At 56.0% G+C, this 21,532-nt stretch overlaps 8 protein-coding genes across 8 annotated transcripts; 5 read left to right on the top strand and 3 right to left on the bottom strand.

The window, feature by feature from the left end:
* Positions 1–1,096: 1,096 nt before the first annotated feature.
* EsH8_II_000471 (uncharacterized protein) lies at positions 1,097–1,438 on the top strand (the record flags this gene model as incomplete). Its single annotated transcript, XM_083263769.1, has 1 exon — positions 1,097–1,438. The coding sequence occupies one exon, from the start codon at positions 1,097–1,099 to the stop codon at positions 1,436–1,438; it is 342 nt and encodes a 113-aa protein (XP_083121091.1).
* Positions 1,439–1,573: 135 nt separating this feature from the next.
* EsH8_II_000470 (uncharacterized protein) lies at positions 1,574–3,235 on the top strand (the record flags this gene model as incomplete). The annotated part of the gene is made up of 1 exon (XM_083263768.1): positions 1,574–3,235. The coding sequence occupies one exon, from the start codon at positions 1,574–1,576 to the stop codon at positions 3,233–3,235; it is 1,662 nt and encodes a 553-aa protein (XP_083121090.1).
* A 1,086-nt stretch (positions 3,236–4,321) lies between these two features.
* Positions 4,322–7,195, top strand: EsH8_II_000469 (BRO1-like domain-containing protein; the record flags this gene model as incomplete). The annotated part of the gene is made up of 5 exons (XM_083263767.1): positions 4,322–4,329; positions 4,402–4,645; positions 4,724–5,432; positions 5,485–6,727; positions 6,778–7,195. The coding sequence occupies 5 exons, from the start codon at positions 4,322–4,324 to the stop codon at positions 7,193–7,195; spliced, it is 2,622 nt and encodes an 873-aa protein (XP_083121089.1).
* Positions 7,196–8,351: 1,156 nt separating this feature from the next.
* Positions 8,352–9,248, bottom strand: EsH8_II_000468 (uncharacterized protein; the record flags this gene model as incomplete). Its single annotated transcript, XM_083263766.1, has 1 exon — positions 8,352–9,248. The coding sequence occupies one exon, from the start codon at positions 9,246–9,248 to the stop codon at positions 8,352–8,354; it is 897 nt and encodes a 298-aa protein (XP_083121088.1).
* Positions 9,249–11,588: 2,340 nt separating this feature from the next.
* Positions 11,589–13,184, top strand: EsH8_II_000467 (uncharacterized protein; the record flags this gene model as incomplete). The annotated part of the gene is made up of 1 exon (XM_083263765.1): positions 11,589–13,184. One exon carries the CDS (start codon positions 11,589–11,591, stop codon positions 13,182–13,184), a length of 1,596 nt encoding a protein of 531 aa, XP_083121087.1.
* A 753-nt stretch (positions 13,185–13,937) lies between these two features.
* EsH8_II_000466 (uncharacterized protein) lies at positions 13,938–14,921 on the top strand (the record flags this gene model as incomplete). The annotated part of the gene is made up of 1 exon (XM_083263764.1): positions 13,938–14,921. One exon carries the CDS (start codon positions 13,938–13,940, stop codon positions 14,919–14,921), a length of 984 nt encoding a protein of 327 aa, XP_083121086.1.
* Positions 14,922–15,532: 611 nt separating this feature from the next.
* EsH8_II_000465 (uncharacterized protein) lies at positions 15,533–15,887 on the bottom strand (the record flags this gene model as incomplete). The annotated part of the gene is made up of 2 exons (XM_083263763.1): positions 15,533–15,567; positions 15,641–15,887. 2 exons carry the CDS (start codon positions 15,885–15,887, stop codon positions 15,533–15,535), a joined length of 282 nt encoding a protein of 93 aa, XP_083121085.1.
* Positions 15,888–17,132: 1,245 nt separating this feature from the next.
* EsH8_II_000464 (uncharacterized protein) lies at positions 17,133–18,944 on the bottom strand (the record flags this gene model as incomplete). The annotated part of the gene is made up of 1 exon (XM_083263762.1): positions 17,133–18,944. The coding sequence occupies one exon, from the start codon at positions 18,942–18,944 to the stop codon at positions 17,133–17,135; it is 1,812 nt and encodes a 603-aa protein (XP_083121084.1).
* Positions 18,945–21,532: the final 2,588 nt, after the last annotated feature.

The following is a 21,532-nucleotide window of genomic DNA, read 5'->3' as shown; positions in this document are numbered from 1 at the left end:
CCGCTTGTGCTTGTGCCATGGGGAGAAGCAACAACTGCGGCAGCAACATGGGACTGAGCTCGCGTTGCTTCTGTCTGTTCCATGTTTGCCGCGTGTGCACCCGGCATTGAGGCAAGTTGCAGACCGAGAGGACTCGAGCATACTAAGCAGTGTGCTACGATGGCAGTATGGTGTGCAGTGGGTGAGCTGAAGTCAGGCACCACGACCATGGCAAAGATCAATACCACACGGTACATTCAATACATTCGCCTTGTCAACTTCCAACTCGGTTACCAATTTCTATGCAAGACGCAAGCTGCAGGTCCCGTTCCCGCCAAGGTACCGTCCCAGGTTCCCCTGCACCTCGCCTCTGCTTGGCGTGTCTTTCTTGCACTCTCTCCCTATCTCTCTCTCCTTCTTTTTGTAGCCTGTAGGGCATGTTTCTATGTCTGGCTCTGTCTGGCTCTGGCTACGGCCTTGGCCCGCCGTCTGCCATTGTCACTCACTCGCTCGCGCACTGCCTTCCTAGTGCCATGGTACGTGTGCAACTCGTCACCTTGGCTAGTATCCGTCAGCCACGGACGGTTGGCGGCGAGCGGCGGCGGCGATGGCGTAGACTGTTTCCTGGGCGGTTTGTTGACACCGTCTGTCCCCTATTTCCTCCTTCTAGTCGTTTCCCTACTATGCTAGGTAACTTCCCAAACGGCAGAAAGAGCGACGGACTATTTCTTCAGCATGGCAGGCCACCCCTGTACGTCCAATTTTATCCCAATCGCCCACCCACCCGCTCCCACGTCGTTCGCTCATCGATTCGCGGCCACGCCAACCAGGCTCGCTCGCTCGGCCTGTCTTTCCAGTCCAGTCCATTTCAGAGCAAGACTTGTTCAATCCTGCCCTGTCCATTCCCTCTTTCTTCTTCCCACTCCCGCTCCCACATATCCCCCCACTCCCCTGTTTTTCTGCCCACCTCACCCCCCCTGCCCTTGAACGCCCCCCAAGTCGCAATCCCAGTCCGTCACTTTACGCCGTACGGAGTCTCCTCCTCGCGCCGTCTTCGAAGTCCTTGCAAACCGGGACCTATCTCTCCTAATCGAATCGTCCAAGCCTCCCCGTACGTATGCTTTACACACGCCCATTCCATACATGGCACCTAGCCGCCAAGACCCTCTTTTTCATTCTTCCAGACCTCTTCTACCTCTACTTCCCTCGTCTCCCACCCTCCCGCTCCTGCTCCTTTCCTCCTTCGTCTCTCAAGTTCACGACGAATTTGGATCGCCAGTCTCTGTCTGCGTCTTCGTTTCCTAGCGGCAGAGATCCATCCCTTTTCCCGATCACTTGCCGGTCCTATGATCGTGTCACTCGCTCAACCATACTGCTAGCTACTATCTTTAGTACCTGCATCTTGTCCATTTACGGTTTCCTCCTGTACAGCTTTCCCCCGGAACCACCATTGTATTAGCATCACCAAGAACACAAAAGGCTCCGACGGTACTGGCCGACAACTACGTATTGCTCACCTCCCTCGTTTCAAAGCCGGCCCCCGCTCACAACCGTCAAGCTGGACGAGAAACAACTAGACGTTTTTATTCGGACAATGGGAGCTAAGCTGCCCGGTCCGCATCGCGTCTGCAGCATGCGTAACCCACTCACGAGAACGCTGCTTTTTGCAGTCGTCGTCCTGGTCATCATGGCCCTCACCCTCAGAAACGACTCCATTGATGTTCGTGGTCGTATTATGAAGACAGGTGCTGGCGTAAAGTCGTCCATCACCCACCAGCAACCCCTGGACGCCGTCAAGTCCCACGCCTCCTCATCACTATCCGACAAGATTCCCGCGGAGCCCGCTCCCTCATCGACCCATGTTATGAACTGCGATGTGAACACCGACCACCTCAAGACGCTCAAGGACAAGTACGGCCTCGGGGACAAGATCCACTACTTCAAGCGCTACGTCAGGTTTACCCGCAAGGCCATCCAGCGCAAGGGTTACACTGTCCTGGATCAGGACTTTCTTCCCAAGAAGTTCAAGACTGTTGATATCGGCAAGTCTTACGCTCCCGAGGAGTGCCACGCCCCTCTGGATGTTCCCGTCACGCAGTCTCCCTACCCCGCCACTGTGAACGCGTCCGACTTCATGTTCGCCGTTTCCACCACATACAAGCGCTTCAACGACCCGAAGACCAGCCCTATCAAGGAATGGTCCCACTGGCTTACCGACAGCAACGGCAAGTCCAACGGCGGCAAGCTGCTGCTTCTGCTTCTCGACGCGAGTGACGCCGAGCTCAAGGACGCCAGCGACAGGCTCAAGAGGGTAGGCATTGATGCCGATGTCGCGCATTCCGACCCTACCATGGAGATGGCTGTGCGTTACCTGACTCTGGTCCCCTACCTGTACAACCATCCCGAGCGGAAGACGAGAAAGTGGCTGGTTACCTGTGACGATGATACCTATTTCCCCAGCATGCACGGTCTCATCGACAAGTTCGCCACCTTCGACCATCTTGATCCCCTCTACGTTGGAACCCTCTCCGAGGATGTCAACGCCATTCACAGACACGGATCCCAGGCTTTCGGTGGTGCTGGTGTTTTCTTGAGCGTTCCCCTGGCCGCTGCCATCAACCAGTTGTACGAGTCTTGCAAGACGGAGCAAAAGGTTAAGGAGGCCAACTCGGGCTGGGGACCTCAAGGCGACATTCTTCTCCGCAAGTGTATCTACGAAAACACCGAAGTCCGTCTTACCAACTTGTGGGAGCTATGGCAACTCGACTTGTACGGCGACCCGGCTGGTTTCTACGAGAGTGGCATCAAGCCCTTGAGCTTGCACCACTACAAGGGCGGCGGATGGCACTTCGCGAAGCCTTTCCAGTCAAGCAAGGTCTCCCACGCCTGTGGCGAGGATTGCACGCTCCAACGATTCATCACCGCCGACGACTTTATCATCGCCAACGGCTTCAGCATCGCGCACTACCCGCAAGGCATCGACTTCAACCTGGACCAGATGGAACGGACTTTCACCCCCGCCCCCGATGACATTGGCTGGAACCTCGACTACATGTTCGGTCCTCAGCGCAGGTCTTTGCACAAAACCGGCCGAAAGATTGCCTGGGAGCTCCAGGAGGCCCATGTGCAAGAGGACGGCTCCGTCCTTCAGGTTTACACCAGGAGGAAAGACGACGAGCGGTGGGTCGAGGAGGATGGCGAGCCGATGAGTAAGATTGATGGCATCATTGAGCTTGTCTGGATCCCTTCCACATGAGGGGACCTCGGATCTGCCGAGCACGACGATACGACACAGGCAGAGGCCATTTCGCAGCTTCTTGCCTCATGACATGACGGGTCGGATGATTCTGGCATTGCTAGGGGCCAACGGATAAACAAAAAATAAGCATCCCTTGCAGCTCATCAGGCATCGCCACCAACCCAGGACATCCTGGCCTGTTTCGACAGCTGGCCTTCGGCGGATATGGTACGGGCCCGTTTCGATTCAGACGGCAGCAGAAAGGCCAATCTGGCGAAAGCAAAGATTGGCCATGTCCAGGGTGAAAACGGCTCACCCATTCCGGACACCACGACAACAACCCTGGACAAGATCATAATTATAATCCGCTGACCTCTATACCCTCATTTCATCAAAACAAATTCTTCCATTCAACTCATCTCGACTTCGGCATACAGCTCGTTCAGAGCTTCGGCGTTTGAGAATCCTACGGGGTGTTTTACTATTGACAGCATGCTGGCAAACGCTACCCATTTTTTTCTTTTCTTTTCTGCTGCATTGCATTGCACATAGATGGATTGCTTGGACGGATCTTGCAATTGGTACATAGACCTGTGACAGGCCGGACGTTTGGAGTCGTGATAAGGACGTTGGGCGTCTTTTTTATATTTTTAACTGGAGGTCAACAAACCTGCCTACCTGGTTTGATTTAAGGTGCAGGGAAAGGCATTCAAATATGCCCTTTAGAGTTTAGAACAGGTGTACACCAATGTTACAAAACGTTCAAAGTCAAGCTCCATGCCCCATGAAAACCTAGTTGATATGGACGTGGTATAAAAAGGACGAGGTTGCGCCTGGCGATGCTGCAAGATGGGACGAACGTAAGCCGCCTCAGTATTCAGGCCGAAAGACCAACATTCGTCAGGCATGCATCTCAGCCTGTCTCAGCCACGCCCCACCCCCACTCGAGGCAAGTCTAAGCCACTCTGCAGCCGTGCCCCGCCAACGTCAGTCCCCCCTCGTGCTGTCTCCTTCCATGTTTGGAGAAATGAAGTCATGAGGCCTCTGGTATAGCTAGAAGCTCTCCCAACGTCCTCTTCTCAGCACCGCGAGGCGTCTTTCAAGATGGCGACGTGAGTGGCCTTGGGCACCCACCCACCTGGGCGTAGATTTTGCATGTTTACTGACTTCTTCGTCACCGCTAGCATCTCCAACATTCTGTCGCTGCCTTTCCGCAAATCTACCCAACTCTCCCTCTCCTCGACGATACGGCAGTATATCAACACGAAATATGACCAACACCCCGATATGTTCCGTCAAGACCTCGAGGTCATCGATGCCCTGCGACGGGATGCGGTCAACGTGAGGGAGCCGCACCCCAGCGGTATCAAGAAGCTTCAGGCGTATGCTGGACAGCTAGTGTGGATCGGGGGCAAGTTCCCAATTGACGTACGTTTCCTCTCTTTTTCCTAGCATTCGTGCCTGGCACCATGTAGTTTCTGGGGTGCTGACAATGTTGAATATTAGATAGGCGCCGAGTTTACCTGGTACCCTGCGCTGGGCTACAATACCGAACGCCCGATGGTGCGAAACAACCTCAAGTACGAGCTCATGAACATCCTCTACAACCTCGCGTCCCTCTACTCCCAGCTCGCCGTTGCGCAGTCCAGAACAGGCACGGAAGGCCTCAAAACTGCCGCCGGGTACTTCGCGTCGGCGTCTGGAGTCCTGGAGCACATGCAGAAGGAGATCCTACCCGAGCTGCGGATGTCCGACCCGCCTGAAGACATGGACGCCAACACACTCGAGTCTTTGTCACAACTGCTGCTGGCTCAGTCTCAGGAGTGTTTCTGGCAAAAGGCCGTTATGGACGGCTACAAGGACGCCATCATCGCCCGACTGGCCGCCCGCGTGTCCGACTTGTACAACATCGCAGGGGAGGCTGCCATGAAGAGCGAGGCAATCAGCTCAGCCTGGATTCACCACATGAGTGCGAAGCACCATCACTTTGCAGGTGCTGCACAGTATCGCGCTGCGTGCGACTGCCTCGAGAAGAGGAGATATGGCGAGGAGGTTGCTCGCCTTCAGGATGCAGTAAGCTGCGTGAGCGAGGGCTTGAAGGAAAGCCGGGGCGGCTACCTTAACAAGGCAGTGCTCGATGATCTGAACGGCCTTAAGCGCAAGGTAGAAGAAGACCTGAAGCGAGCAGAAAAGGACAACGACGTAATCTACCTCCGTAAGTTGGCAATGCTCAGGAAGAAACCGGATACTCGTGCTGACTACGTAAGAACCCGTTCCGCCTAAATCAGAGCTCAAGATTCTTGAAAGAGCCAATATGGCTGTCGCCAAGGTGCCTCCGCAGGTGGCCAACCCGTTCGATTACGTCGGCGACCAGGCCGAGTTTGGACCAGCGCTCTTTACGAAACTGGTGCCGTTCTCCGTTCACGCTGCCATCACCATCTACGAACAGCTTCGCGATCGTATCGTAAACGAAAATATCATTGGACAGATGGAAACGCAAACAGAAAAGCTACATGTGATGCTGAGCTCCATCAACTTACCTGGTTCATTGCAGGCTCTTGAAAAGCCCCTGGGCCTGCCCCACAGCTTAGTGCACCATGCCGAAGAACTTCGACAAGCCGATGCTCTTGGGCGAGTTCAACGGGCGTTCTCAGATATCGACAAGCTGAGAACTGCCGACCTCGCGGTGTTCAACGAAGGCAAGGCGATTCTCGCGGCGGAGGAGGAAGAGGACAATCGAATGCGACGGAAGTATGGAACCGACAGATGGTCAAGGCCGGACAGCCGGAGCGACCCGCAGGGTGGCCGCTTCTGGGGGCAGGTTGCTGAGATTGAAGGTTACTTTGCGAGCAGCACGAGCAGCGATGCGGTGGTGCGGGACAAATTCAGAGAAGTCCAAGACCTGCTTGAAATGCTGTCTGGATCGGATCGGGCTCTCATGGACTATGTGCCTTCCAGCCGACGGATGGACATCCCAGAGCCCCTGAAGCCGGTCATAGGAAGGCTTCGCGGCGCCTACAATGATGTCCTACGCCTCGAGTCCAAGAGGAGAAAGAAGGCAGAAGCGCTGCGGGAGAAAGCCAGAACGGATGATATCAAGCCAGATATCCTGAAGGAAGCAGCACGGCTCGAGAGGACATACCCAACAACAGCCATCGTCCCTGCTCACTTTGAGGACTTTTTTGAGAAGCGGCTTGACAAACTGTACGATTCCGAGATAGAGGCTGTCGCAAAGGAGGAAGACGAGCAGGAGCGACTCATGACCGAAGTTCAAAGAGTCAACCGCGAGTTCGAAAGCCAGAAGAGAAACCTAACAAGTGGCAGCCGAGAGCGCGAGCAAGCGTTGCAGAAGCTTGACAACGCCTACTACAAGTACAAGGAGATTGTCAATAATGTCGACGTTGGACGCAAGTTCTACAACGACCTGAGCAAGGTGGTTGGCCAGAACTTCCGTGACCCGGTCAAGGCTTGGGCTGCAGAGCGGCGGATAGACGCCAAGAGTCTTGAAGAGTAAGTTTCATCTTTGGTTGCGGTGGACGCATATGCTAACTCTATTATAGGGAGGTTCTCATGCCGCCTCTTGGATCTCTCAATATCAACCGGTCGCCTGTCCAATCGCCGTCTGGCTCAAGCTATGACCCGCGCTCCAACTCCTACTTCAATGCAAGCGTCGTTCCGGGCACGGCGCAGCAGCAACCGCAGCAGCAACCGCAACAGCAACCCCCTCCGAGACACGAGGTGCACTCTCCCGCACAGGCCCACATCCAGTCGTGGGCGGGCTCGACCGTCGAGCCTCAACACCCGAGACCCGCGCCGGCAATTTCGAGTATGTGGCAGCCGGACATGGGCATCAAGTTCGGTGGAGCGGCTGGCGCTCCGGCGGCGGCCAGCGCGCAGGGACAACAAGCACAGGGTACTGCGAACAAGCCGTCGCAGAGCGGGACTTGGGATCCCGGCTCGGGTATTCGATTTGGCTAGGACCCGGATCGGTTTCCCCCACCTAGAAGAAAAAGGCGACAGGAGGAGAATTGAGTTTAGTCAAGGATGAGCGAGCAGTTTAGGCGTTGGCGGGTTTCTATCGTCTTGCTAGATGTAATATAGCTCCTCCACAAAACTCAGCACGCGTTAGGTATTTAAAATAATTACAAGCTCCTACCAGGTTTATGCGGTACCGCCAACTCGGAGTTTGGGGCCTACTCGCAGACGGGAGATGAATGAATGCACCAAGTCGAACCAATGTGTAACAGTCTTTCAAGCCACGTGCTTTTGTCGTTTGTCGAGCCCGAAACCGCACGTGAACTTGATAGAGACCTGCGGAAGATGAAATACTTTCTTTTTACTTTTTCCACCAACGCTCGGTGAATGCTGGCTCGGAGTTTTCAACTCCTGTTTTTGTCGTCCAGTAGAATATCGACAACGTAAGTATCTCGGAAATAGCTGCTACCGTCGTAATTCGCGACAGAGTGTGCTACTGACAGTGGCCTACGCATTGCGGACGGGGGGGGGAGGCCGGGGCGGCATCGCCGTTGAATGTCTGCGTTGATGTTGCTAGCAACGTCGCTGGGGGCACCGCTATATTCCCGAGATCCGAACAGCCCTTGAGTGCCACATCAAGAGAAGACCATACGAGATCATATGGGCCCCTGGCGTTTGTAGATCACTGAGAGAGTGAGACAGCATGCGGGCATGTCGCCGCGAGAGCGCATCAAGAGCACCAATCGCTTTGCCCTCGACATGTTGGCGCAGTTCAGAAGCCGCGGGAAAGGATGCTCTATACAAAGGACGGCGTGTCATTCTCAGCCGCGGTTACTATCGTGCCGGCTTCATTATTCCCTCAGCGCGCAGAGTTTCCACCTAGAGTATGGCGTGTGGCTGGAGACTAGACAGAATTTTCTGGATGCTGCGCTGGCGAGCGTTTGATTAAACAAGGCACTACGGATCACAGTGTTCGTTGCCGGCTCCCCGAGGGGAGACATACCTTTGTCGGATGGGGGGTTAGGTTATTCAGTGTGCCTGCCGCTCCGGGGCTAGGATGCATAGATATATATACAGTTACGGGCCCCATCCATCAGTGGAAGATTGAAAAAGAAAAGAAAAAGTTGAAAAAAACAATGGCCCATTCTCCATAATGACCCTACGGTTTCCTGATCCGCACTCTGGCGACGATGCCGTACCCGCGCATGCTCTCCCATATACCCATCTCGTTCTCCCTGCGGAACGTGACCTCCTCCGCGCGCACCGTCATGCTGACGTCTTCCTCCGGCCTCGCCGGTGCAGACTTTGAAAACAGCCGGGGAGGCGGGGCGGAGGCCGACGACGACGACGACGACGACGGTTCGCCGCCCGACTTGAAGAGCCCCCAGCGGCCAGCCTTCTTCTCCTCCTTCGCCTGCTCCACCGCGGCGCGCACGACGGTCCGGTCGAGCTTGGGCTCGGGCTGCAGCCGCCTCGCGAGGCGGTGGGCCAGCAGCTCGTCGTTCCACCACCACCACTCGCCCGCCTTGGGCGCCGAGGCCGCGTCCGGGCCGTCGTCCCAGCGGCCCCATTCGTCGAATTCGTACGACGAGCTGGGCCCCGCCGCCGACGCCGCCCCCGCGCCCGAACTGGCGCGTTTGCTGTCGCCGGCGCCCTTCAGCTCGGGGTCGGCTTCCCGCTCCACGCGGACGACGTGCACGGACTCTCCCGCCCTCCTGTCCGCGTCCGAGGCGATGCTCCACTCCGGGCCGACGGCGGCCCCGGGGACGAGGTAGAGCTCAGCCAGTGCGGGCGGGTGGGGCGTCGTGCCGAGGCGGGTCAGGAGGGAGGTCAGGTGCGGGGTGAGCAGCGGGAGGAGGGTTGTGACGGTGACGGTGTCGCGGGCCGTCTGCTGGGCCTGCGTCTCGCGGAGGAGGGAGGAGAGGTCCGTGAGGGTGGCCGAGACCGACGACCCGGGGTGGAAGGCGGACGACGACGATGGCGGGGCAGGGGCTGTTGCCTCGTTGTAGGACGGGGGCAGGTCGCCGTCCCCGTCCCAGTCTGGATTCTTGGACATGTTTTTTTTGATGCTGTGAGCGAGAAGGCAAGGGACTGGTTGTTCAGGGCGGGCCCGGTTCCTGACGGGGGCTAATGGTGAACAAGAGTGGGAGGTGCGATAGTTGGCCGGCGTTTGTGAGCGATGGTTTAGTCGGGTGGTGTGCTGGGTGGAAACAAGCGAGAGCCAGCCTCTTGGGCGGGAAAATGGCCTCAACTGACGTGTTTGGCGAGGTCTCGGTCGGTTTGGGGGCGAGAACACAGGTCACGCAGAGAACATCCCGAATGAACAGACAACGGGGGGGGGGCTCGGCGCCGAGACGATGACAGTGACGGAAGGGGCGTATTTCGCCCCCCGGAGATGGTCAGGTGATTGACTGACTGTCTGACTGCTGCAAGGTTCAAGTTGGGGCCTGGCTACGAGTGTCGCTTTCGGCCGGCGCCCGACGACGGAGATGTGCGCAAGGCTGAATTTTGGAGGGTGGCCTGGTGGGAATGCTTTTAATTGAAGCTTAGCATCTTGGGGGTTGGCGGCGGACTGCGACTATGAGACATCACGAGCCCTTTTCAGCCTCGGGTCACCTTTTTTTATGGGGGCCGTTCGCGCGAGTTCCTTTCGACAGGTAGCCCGGGGATGCAGGGAAATTACCCGGGAATGGGCTGAGGCTGAGTTTCCGTTGATCACTCTCTTGGGCGAAGGATTCAGGACACTGCAACGGTTCGGGCGGCTGGTTGGGCGAAGCAGGGGGGAGGCGCTGTTGGGCGCTAGCAGGCGCGATTATCAAATTTATTCTGTAGTGAGGAATGGGGAATCCACGAAGGGGAAACTTGGGAGGCAGGCGTTTTGTAAGGTTGTTTTTTGAGGTGAGGGGACGATGCGCCCGACTAAAGTGCTGTGCTGTGCTGCGCTGCGCCGAGCTTTGCTTAGCGTCTTGCCGCCCCGGCATTCCGGAATAGGCGACCGACAAATTGAGGCCCTTCGTCTGCTCTGAACAGCGTTCGTCGGTCTCCACAAGGGGGGGCCTCGGGCCCGGGACTTCGGTCGCCGGTTCGAGACGAAGGGGGCGGGGGGCCAATGGTGGCATCGCTTGCATAGTTGCATAGAGCAGCCCGGCGACAAGGCTGTTCCCCTCGAGTATCGCGTATCGCGACGGACCACATTGGGACCTGCGGTCACGAGGCTGGCCTTCGGTGAGGGGATTAAACGGTGCCTGCCATGTCGGAAAGACAGTCTATGCCGGTTTTGACGGCATCCCCGGTGCCCGATAGTGGATTGCTGGGCCGGGAGCCAGGTTCAAGCAGAGTGAGGTTGCAGCCGCGGATGCTCTGTACTCGCCAAATTTCCTTGTTTGCATGTTTGCAGGGCGAAAACAGACAATATTGACTCCGGGACCAGCATTCGCCCGCCGCTGATGCAGGCCTGACTATGACATGATGGGATATGCAATCGGGCTGTGGGTGTTGTGGCGGGCCTCAGATAGTCAATGCCCAGGCACGATCGACACCCTTTATTTCCCCACAATAAAGCCACATTACAGAATATCCTGGGCGGGTGCACACTAGGCAGCTGCTTAGGGAAGCTTTCGAGAACGATTCTAGCGCCTCGAGGTCTCATCATCTGATGCAGGCAGGCGAATTGCCAGGGGTTCTAGCAGGCAGCGATTGGCCAAACTGCGCGCCAGATGGATCACGTGGGGGATGAACTGTGCTACTATACCGGAACCATGCCATGCCTTACCGGGCATTAAGCAAACCAGTCCAGGTCTCAGCTGCATAGCCACCTCGCAAAAGACGGACCAGCAATCTGGTGCTCTGACTGCAGCTCTCCACGCGCGCCGCACATTGGCTCTCATTTCCTCTCATGCTAGCTATGGCTTGAGGCGCAATTGATAGGCTGCCACCCTTCATGTCCTGCCGAGAAGAATGCCTGGTCAAGATCCTGGCGAATGCCGCCCACCGGCTGGGCGTTCTCCGCACGGGACGAGTGTGAGTCTTGCATCACGTCGAGGCACCCGTTTGTGTCGCGCTTATAAAGATGACTGTGGTTCCCCAACATTGTGTGTATTCTCGTCATACAAGTGTAAATATTCGGAGACACACCGAGCATACCCTCTCTCTCCAAGGCTGCTTCCCATTGCAACCTTTGACTCAGACTCATCAAAGCTGCCTGCACAGCATCACGCCGCACACATTCAACTCGTCCCCAGGCATCACACAAAGCATACACGCTTTGAGCAATTCGACTCTCTAATCGAGCAGCTTCGCCCTCTTAATATAATCAAGAAAGCAGGAGCCATCTACTTGCTCCTTACTAGCGTCTCTCTCTTCGCACCTTCACCACCACAACAACAACACCGCCAAAATGTCGTACAGAGTCGCCGCCCCCGATGAATACCTCGCCATCACGGGTATGTCCGTGAAGACGGTGAAAATCACAAAGGCCGCTTGGGTATGGCCTTTCCAGCGCTGCATGCGCTTCAGCGTCCAGCCCCACGACTATGCGATGAACCTGCAGGCCATGACCAAGGAGAAGCTCCAGTTCCTGCTCCCAGTCGTCTTCACTGTCGGTCCGGACGTCAACCAGCGCGGCGCCAATGCCGCTCACGCCTCCGGTCGCTCCATTGGCTCCAGCCAGCACGATGACGAGGAAGACCACGTCCCCTCCAACCGCCGCGAGGACCGCGGCGACTCCCTCATGAAGTATGCCATGCTGCTCGCAGAGTCCGCCGACAAGAAGAGCGGCTCCATGCTCCACCTCGAGAACATCGTCAAGGGCATCATCGAGGGTGAGGTCCGTGTCCTGGTCTCGAGCATGACCATGGAGGAGATCTTCACCGAGCGCGAGGTCTTCAAGCGCCGCATCTTCAGGAACATCCAATCCGAGCTCGACCAGTTCGGCCTCAAGATCTACAACGCCAACGTCAAGGAGCTCAAGGACGCCCCCACCTCCAACTACTTCGAGTCCCTCTCCCGCAAGGCCCACGAGGGCGCCAGCAACCAGGCCAGGATCGACGTCGCCGAGGCCCAGCTGCGCGGTAACGTCGGCGAGTCGAAGCGCAAGGGTGAGCAGGAGCGTGAGATTGCAAAGATCAACGCCGAGACCGCCGTTCAGAAGACGGAGCGCGACATCGAGCGCGCCACCGCCGAGGCGAACCTCGACACCCGCCAGGCGTCCCTGAGCAGGGACGTCGAGATCGCCCGCGTCCAGGCCCGCCGCGCCCTTGAGTCCAAGGACGAGGACCTGAAGCGCGAGGTCGAGCTCAAGCGCGCCGCCGCCGAGATTGAGCGCCTGCGTGCCACCGATGTCGTCAAGGCCACCATTGAGCGCGAGGCCCGCCAGCAGCAGGCCGACGCCGAGGCGTACGCCATCGAGGCCGACGCCAAGGCCAACTTCGAGAAGAGCCAGCGCGAGACCGAGGCCAAGGCCTACAAGACCCAGAAGGACGCCGACGCGCACACGGCGGCCGAGTTCAACCGCACCACCAAGACGGCCGACGGTAACGCCTACAAGACCCGCCAGGACGCCGAGGCACACCAGTACTCGGCCCAGCTGGCCGCCGAGGCCGACCTCACCCTGATGCTGAAGAAGGCCGAGGGCATGTCCGCCATGGCCGACGCTTACGGCAAGATGTCCACCGCCTTTGGCGGCCCCTCCGGCCTGCTGCAGTACCTGATGGTCGAGAAGGGCACCTACGTCGAGCTGGCCAAGGCCAACGCCGAGGCCATCCGCGGCCTGCAGCCCAAGATCAGCGTGTGGAACACGGGCAGCCAGGGCGGCGAGGGCTCCAACTCCGGCGTCGATACCATGCGCAACGTCTACCAGATGCTCCCTCCCCTGATGACCACCATCAACGAGCAGACCGGCATCACCCTCCCCGAGTGGCAGTTCGGCAAGCTCAATGCCGGCATGGAGGCCATGCAGGGCGAGAAGTCGAAGGAGGTCAACGGCGCCAAGTAAGCGGGCCAGGGGATATTGCACACATTCTTTTAAAGCAGTTGATTCATATCGGCGTCGATGTCTTTTCTTGTTTCATGGCTTTGATGATACCAGGGAGGACCTTAGTCGATACCATAGATTTCCTTTGTCTGTAACGATAGGTTGATGTACGGAGTAATTCTAAGTTTAATTCTAACACCATTTCAAATCATCCCACGTCATCCCCTCGTCCCTGAAGAAACCATGACCAAATGCCGGAAATATTCGCGCCACTTCCAATGAAGTGACGGTTTATGCGGATAAAGCTCATCCCCCATAGCAATTCCTCTATTATGAGGCTTACCAAGCTTCAGACTTTGTCAGTAAATCCCAATCGGGACAGATTTGCTGATGAGACTGTATTGTCTTGCTGGTCGGACTAATCGGTCTTTAAACTGAAGCTATCGGACCGAGTTGTACATTATTGCTGACGAAGCGACGGAGGGGCTCGGCGTCCGCGCCGGCGCACCAATGGCCCAACCCGTGATTTGGAGGATCACCATTCTTGCACCGACTTTGACCCAACAGGTGAAGATGATGGTTATTGGTGGTCGAGTTCCACAGCATCTGATGCAATTTGTCTCCTCTGACAGCACGGATATATATGTGAGCTGCGAACCGTCTCTTTGCAGTTCATGGAGTCAATCAGAATTTTTCAGCGTTTCTAACGTTGCAAACCCAACTTGTATCGCTTACACATAATTCTTGACTGTATTCCGCAAAGACATCGTCAAAATGGTCTCGCTCAAAACAATCCTCGAATCCAACTCCCGCGTTGCAAACCTGCCGCAGGGCCTAGTGGCACTCTTCATCGGGGCAACGTCGGGCATCGGCCAGAGCGCCCTCGAGCATTTCGTCAAGCACGCCCGATCCCCACGGATCTATACCGTCGCCCGCCCCCAGACAGCAGCCTCCCACGAGGCCTTCCTGTCGCCGCTGCGCCAGTCCAACCCGGGCGCCAGCATCACCCTCATCACCGCCGACCACGCCCTAGTCTCCGACATCGACAAGGCCGTCGACGCCGTGATCCAGAAGGAGACGAAGCTCGACCTCTTGTTCCTATCCGCCGGCTTCATCGCCTTCGAGGGCCGCGTGGACACCGTCGAGGGGCTCGACCCGTCCATGACGACGCGGTACTACACGCGCCTCCGCGCCGTGCAGAGGCTGCTCCCGCTCCTCAACGCCGCCGCGCGCCCGCGTGTCGTCTCGGTGCTGGCGGCCGGGCTGGAGAAGCCCATCAGGGAGGACGACCTCGACCTCCGCGAGCCGGGCAGCTGGGCCTTCTGGCCCGCGTCGGAGCACGCCAACACCATGGGCACGCTGGCGCTCGAGCGGCTCGCGGCCGCGAACCCGCGGCTGAGCGTCGTCCACTGGCTGCCCGGCCCCGTCTCCACGCCCGGCATGGCCAGGATCGAGAGGGCCGGCCTCAGGTTCCCGGACCAGATGAGCCAGGACGAGGCCGGGGCGCGGGCGCTGTTCCTGGCGACGAGCGACCGGTACGCCGCCGACGGGGGGGAGGGGGGCCTCGTCGCCGCGCCCGAGGGGCTGGAGCCTGTGCGGAGGTCGGGCGGCGGCATCTTTCTGATCAACCCGCTGGGGGAGAGCACGGATAATGAGGCGGTGCTGGCCGATATGAGGGAGCGGGGTGTTCCCGAGGTCGTGTGGAGGTTTACGCAAAAGGTGTTTGACGACTGCGTTGCTCGGGGTCGAAGCCTTTAGGTTGTGTTGTCAGCTAGACGCTCAAGTTTGTTTGTATTTTGTTTACTTGAACGATGGGGTTGCTACTTGTAGAAAGACATTCAGTACCTCTTAATGCGGGATGTGATCCTAGAGACCAACGAATTCCATTTTATATCTTTAATTTATACCGTCTTTAGCATTGTCGTTTTAGACAGCCTGTGAAGAAAAGGACTGAGCGGCGAAGCTCTCGCAGGCGGTAGTTATCATGACTTCCCCACATTATTTGAATATGGTCACATTAAGGAACCTACCGCTGAGCGGAGAACCTGTGTGAGATTGCGCTGGGGCGCTCGTCTTCTGTGCTTGAGGATGTTTTTGCTGCCCGGCTTCTTCATATACAGCTCTCCCAGCCAGAGCTTACGGGAGACAACACACCGAGCTAGTTAGAACATTTACGAAACAAGTCAAGACCACACATTTCGAGGGCCGAAGAAATGAAATATAGGTTCAGAGGGGTTGATACAACAGAGAACGTAATGCTCAGTCATCGAATAGTTTTAGAACAGCAAGCTGATGGCAGACATACATGCCAACAAGCCCTCTATAGCTAGGCAACGGGTGAATAGTAGCCTCTGCTCACTCCTTGGTATTTACACCAGGCCGTGGCGTATACACAAAACAGTCCCTATTAAAGAAGAACACTCCCGTCCCATCTTCCTCATCGACCCCCTCCAACACTGAGACGTCAAACAGCTCACACCGCTGCTCGCTCGGCTGCCATGAGAACGACCGGCAGCGGGGCGGTCTGCGTGCGTCGGTGCACAGTTCCCAGCATTGGTATGCGTTTTCCATGCCCCCGCCGACGCCGTACCAGCCGTAGGCGGGCTTGATGCCGCCCTCGACGGTGCAGGTTGCGTTGATGGGGGCTTCCGGGGGCCAGCTTGCGGCGGCGCTGGTTGCGAGAGCCAAGGTGGCGAGGAAGGGAAGGGGTTTCAAAGGGAACATTTTGATGATCGGAAGATGGTGGAGATGTGGAGGAGGCTTTCTTCCTTTTTCCCTTTGAGGACTGACTGCCTTGCCTGTGCCTCAGTTACTACATTCTGGGGAACCAGTTTTCTTTATACGCGCTCAAGTCCCTCATGTGCAGCCCGGAGATCTCGACTTGTAATAGACAAATCCTTCGCTACAGCCTGCTTGCCTGCAATGCGACCCTCAAGCGGCTTATGGGAACAATAACGGGCTAAGTGGCGGAAGATATGCAGCCGGGATGCAGCTCGTATTTCATCCGAACCCCTGACACCACTCTAGTTGCTGACTTGCCCAGAGATGGTCGGGCATATGGTTGGCGTTTTTGAAAAGTTCTTAAGTTACAGACAAGAGCAAGAACGACGGCCGGCAGGCACGCAAGGTGTTTCGAGGGGTTTGTGGAGGCGAGCCCTAATATGCACTGCTTACCTTGTGCATATACAGGCCAGGCTGACTTGGGGCGCGGGTGCCATCTCAGTCTCGCAGCTGTGCTGTGCCGCGCTGCATTTGGCTCAGCTGCAGCTAAATCGCACCACGCAAAGGGCCGCGCGAATCAGGTGAGTAGGGCGGGCCAGGCGAGTTTCGGGCCCCCTGAGGTCTGTTCTGATACGGCTCTAGAAGCTCTATGCAGACATCTTCTTTGCAAAAGGAAAGACAAACTACGTATTGCTATAAAACAGAATTCATCGAGTACTACCTTGAAAAAGAATTAGGTGTTGACGATCAACCGCAATGGCCAGTAGTATTTCCGCTTCTCGGGCAACCCAGGAGACCCATGAATCACTGCGGGTTGCATAAGTGATCAAGCACCGTTTTCGACATTTGGATGATGTGCCGGCAAGAATATGGTTGACGCACTTTCATGCTGTGGACAAAGTTGTAAGGATGATTACCTGGGGACTCACTCACTGACGTGTTTGGACACCGAGAAAGTATCCTTAGCTGCGGACTCCTAGTCCGTGTGGTGGAGGGTGTCAAATCAAAATTTGACATTGCAAAGCATGGTAATTCACACCTATATTTCTCATCTCTTAGGAAACTGGGTATTAAAAACAATTTGAAAAATCTCTTGAGCATCCACAAGCCTCCAACTCGACATAACCTTTTTCATCCCTTTGCATACTGATAGCTGCAAAGCCAATAGACAATTAATCTACCAGGGTCTCGAAAAGAACGAAACCCGTAGCAAACCCTGATACGAAAGGCCCAGGGTTTACATTCAACTTACATTGATTCTGCCGTTTTGAGCCCAGTTGAAAAGTTGGAAACGATAACATGCGCAGCCTTCGCGACGGTCTTCCGGTCATTGACCTCGGCCCGGAATTCCGGCCCCAGGGTTGTCGTGATACAGTCGCGTTTCGTCACCCGCCTCCTTTCGGACGTTTGGGCGGGCAGAAACCTCGACCCCGATTCGGCCGACGACTGCCAGTCCTTAGCCGCGCCCTTCAACAGCTTTTCCAAGCTGGCCGCGCTGAAAGCAGTCTCCGACTCTGCGAGACCGTCCAGGTACCTGGAGAACCACATGGTTTGCTTCTGCTCGTTGACCAACACCCCGAACAGCAGGCACAGAGCCCCGTCTCTCTGGCTTAGGGAGTTGGAATGGAGGCGCACGAGGGCGCCGTGCGCTTCGGTGGGCAGGAAGGATGATCGCGCTGTGGAGGGGCTTGCATTCGAAGTCCGGGGGAGTTTAAACTTTTTCAACGTGATGAATCCCGCCACCGAGTCGGTGTACCTTGGGATCGCCTCAACACGGGTGAAGGTTTCAGCCCCGGAGCCCTTGCTGTTGATGATGAGAAGCATGACGGCGTATTCTCCTATGTGGAAGCTCGAGTTGTAGGGCTTGACTTGCACAACGTCGAGGTGTCTGCCAGAGGCCTTTGACGGAACAAAAATGTCTTGCACTTCTACTTTCAGATCCTCCGCCCTTAGAGCGCGGAGACTATTCCATTGCAGCGTAATAGGGCGAGGAAAGCCATACAAGACCCTGTAAGTGTCCGTGACCCCAGCCCGCTCCAGGGGAACCCCAATGAGGCACCCCGATTTGTTGCTTGCTGCCAATACGCCAATGTACTCGGCCGGCCTATAGCCGAAGCTCGATATGCGGATGGTAGCTGGCTGAATCATGGTGAGTTGTATCGAGAGCCCAAAGTTCGTCATTGAGTAGGGCACCGGCCTACTAGTAGCATCGTTCGCAGGCTGGTACTCCTGGGCGTTCCTGAAATTACGAGGCGACGGCGCCAGCATGCTTACCCAGGAGGCAGGGTCCTTCTCGGTCCACGACCAGCAGAAGAGCGTCTGGTCCGTCGAGGTTTTCAATATTTCCTCCTGGAGGCGCGTGAAGGCCTTCGCCCCTTCGCCGTAGAGAAGGGGCATGTTGATGTCGAAGATGCCAAGCATGCAATACGCCATGTCCTCAACCCGCGTGGTCTTTCGGCATGACAGCCACGACATGCGCTCGGCGACGCTCGCCCCCCTTAGCGGCCTCCTGTTCATCCTGTGCAGGTATTGGCAGTCGATATTTGTGATTTTTTGGATTACATCGGCAAGCGACTTGCGGTTGCCGAGCTGGCCCCAGTCTTTCGAGAAGAAGAGAACCTGTCGCGGAGCCAGGAGCTCCTGCAGGGTCCACCCGCGAGTGAACCAACGACTCTTAGCGAGTTGCTCATAACTGTCGCCTCCGTTGGTGCTCCCGTCCAAGTCCCCCGAGCCTTCTATATCAGAGATGTATGCGTAGCAGACAACGGAGCACTCGTACCATGCGAACATGGAGTTGATGGCCTCTGACAGCTCGGCAGAGCTCTCCTTGTTGATGCAGCAAGTGTCGATCCACAAATACGGGATCCCATCTCGGATCGCCTGCGCCCTCGCAAGTTCAATCTTCTGGAAGCCCTCCCTTTCCCTGGCGACAGCGAGGTCATTCCAATCCTGGAGAGTGACCTCCTCGGGGCCCCAGGTGTGGGAGACGATGGCATAGCGCGGGATGTCATCACCAAAAAACTCGCCCAGAGCCAGTGTGTTGGTGTTGATGAGGCGCATCGCCGCTACCGAGGGCAAGATGTAGTTCCGCTGCGAAGGGCTCGGGTTGGGATCGCGGACCGCTCATCTCCCAGTCGGTGAAGCAAGAGAATGGCCTGTGGCGTTGCGTGAGGAAGTTGCCAAGCGGGGCAGTGCTGGTTTGTCGGTCAGAGACCGCTGCGGCTGAGATGTAACCTACTTTAACCACCAAAAAAATGGTGACACTCTTAGTTCACTGGAACTCGGAATTTGACAGGCCAGCTGGCGGCACCTGTGATGAGATGCTCGTACTGTAGAGTCCTGTCAAACCACCACCGTCGTCAGGATTTTTATACACACCTAGGTAGACTTGCCCATTGTTAGAGCTCATGACATTGACAAAATTGATGAACCTTGGAAAAGCGGTCTTGTAAAAAACCCCCATATAGCTGATAACTGATAACCATTAACCCCACACCACAGTCAAAGCCATTCGGGTTAGCGTGCAGCCCGTTAACTCAGCGGGTTCGTACCTAGTGTCTATTCAGAGACATCTCTCTCGATGCTTGCGAGCGTTGCGATTCGTCTAGTTCCGACTCGTCGTCGGGGTCATAACTGTTTGTACCACCGCCGCAGATTTCGCAGTCGTCACTCCTCGCCGCTCCTCCGCAGCCACTGACGGGACAGTCGGTGTCCTCGACCGTGTAGCGCCTCCACCGAGAAACCTCGGGCTTCCTTACCCACGGTGCGTCTGTCAAACCAAATTCCCCAAAATTATACACACAATACCCTGTCCCCGAGAGGGCAACCACGAAATCATCGTCCACTTCTAAAGTCCGAGAACCCTCGGATTCACAAAACCAGCCTTCGTTTTCATTGATGACCAAGGTTGACGACTTGTCGGCAACGCAGATTGCTCTGATGCCCCTGAGCTTCTTGCGGTTTCTCCAGCGCAAACTTTGTTCGTATAACCCTACAATAGAGTACCTTTGCGTATAGTAAAACAAGTCGTTCCAAGCTACACAGCTGAACTGCTCTGGCTCCACTCCTGCTACGTCCCAAAGTGGCCGGCGCATGCCGTTCAAATTCCGGCAGTCTTGCGAAAAGGTCTCGGTCACTGTGTTGAAGTTGATTTGGTAAAGGTTTAAGCCTGCCGTCCTTACATGCCCATCAGGTGAAATCACGGTGTCATCAATTTCGACGGGGTCGTGTTCGTGTATGAAGCACAGGTTATTGAGGCCGTGGCAGTTCATTGGGCGACAGCGAAGAGACAAGCGAAGACCATATGCTGAGTCGAACAAGCTGGTCTGGTAACTAAATGACTGAACGTATTTCATACTGTCGAATTTGTGAACCTGTACAATGACTTGAATGTGCTCATGGAAAGCGTCTGACTGTACAATTGCATCGGCAGCTGTGTTGTAATGTCAGACATCGATTTTGAAGACTTATTTCAGAGAAGAAAGAGCAGATGGTTGACCTACGTGGGCGGCCGATATAAGCGGTAACAAAGTAGAGCAGGTGAGCCGCCGTTGGGTGAAAAATGAAACGGGAGTCGTAATCCGAGCCGTCTTGATTGTCCCTGAGGCGCATTATCATCTCGAGTTCCTTCGGTTCCCCCAGAAAATCGGGAAGCTTCAATTTGATAAGACCGCCCTCCCAGCGCCAGACGTGTGGGTTCGCTTCAGTGACCGAGTCCTCAAAAGTAACAACAAAGGTCTCTCCAAAGACTCGGATTTCATGCATGCGAGATGGAAGGGTGACACGTCGATATTGACTTTTGTCCATGTGATATACAATCCTGGCTCGGTTAGCAGCAGTCGCGATCGAGTATGTAGTGATAAGTCAAGAGAGATGAAGCGGGTGGATCAGGTATATAAGCATGTGTTTTTGATGACTTACAAGGCCCTTTTACTTATGCAATTGGCGAGAACAAGAAGCTTGTCTGACATTGCCGACACAACGAAGTTTCTCTCACCCTTGACGACGAGATCTGGTGGTGACGCAAATTTTCTAGTCATGGATCGTATGTCATCAATGAAGATGCTGTAAGCATCCTTTTGCCAGGCCACTCTTCCATCGCAATAAGCGTAGGCCCTGTAAGAGTCAAGCTCACGCTCATGTAGACCTCCAGCGATTGGTTCCCTTGGGCGGGGATTGGCTTTGATATGTTGAATGCAGCGATCGTCGAGTTTGAACGTGGTAGAGTCGACATGAGGGGACCCGGCGGTTGCAACCGTGAGAGACGATATGTAATCACCCCTCGAACGAGCAATATATTTTCTTGTAGCGCGCTGAAGAAGACGCCATGGCGATACTCCAAGTGACAATTCAACCAGACCAGGAAAGTGGGCTTGCGAAACATCTTTGGCGATAATGTGGGAAGTCCAGATCATTCGCCAAGCTCTAGAAACTTGTGCGCAATTGATGGCGTCCCTGAAGTCGAGATGGTGAGATATCATGACGACCACCTCATCGGGAAGATTGGACATTTTTGCAAGGACCGGCGACTTCTCCCGGATCAGTCCCCTCAGGTAGATCAGTTCCCACGGGGAGAGGCTATTAACTAGGCCACGCATATTCGCCTGACGAAGAGCGACGTTGGGCGATCCATCGTCGTAGTTTAGCTC

This window comes from Colletotrichum jinshuiense, chromosome 2, assembly GCF_051148585.1.
Source record: "Colletotrichum jinshuiense chromosome 2, complete sequence".
NCBI lineage: Eukaryota > Fungi > Ascomycota > Sordariomycetes > Glomerellales > Glomerellaceae > Colletotrichum > Colletotrichum jinshuiense.
The sequence above is the reverse complement of the archived record's forward strand: the minus strand, read 5'-3'. Positions and strand labels throughout refer to the sequence as shown.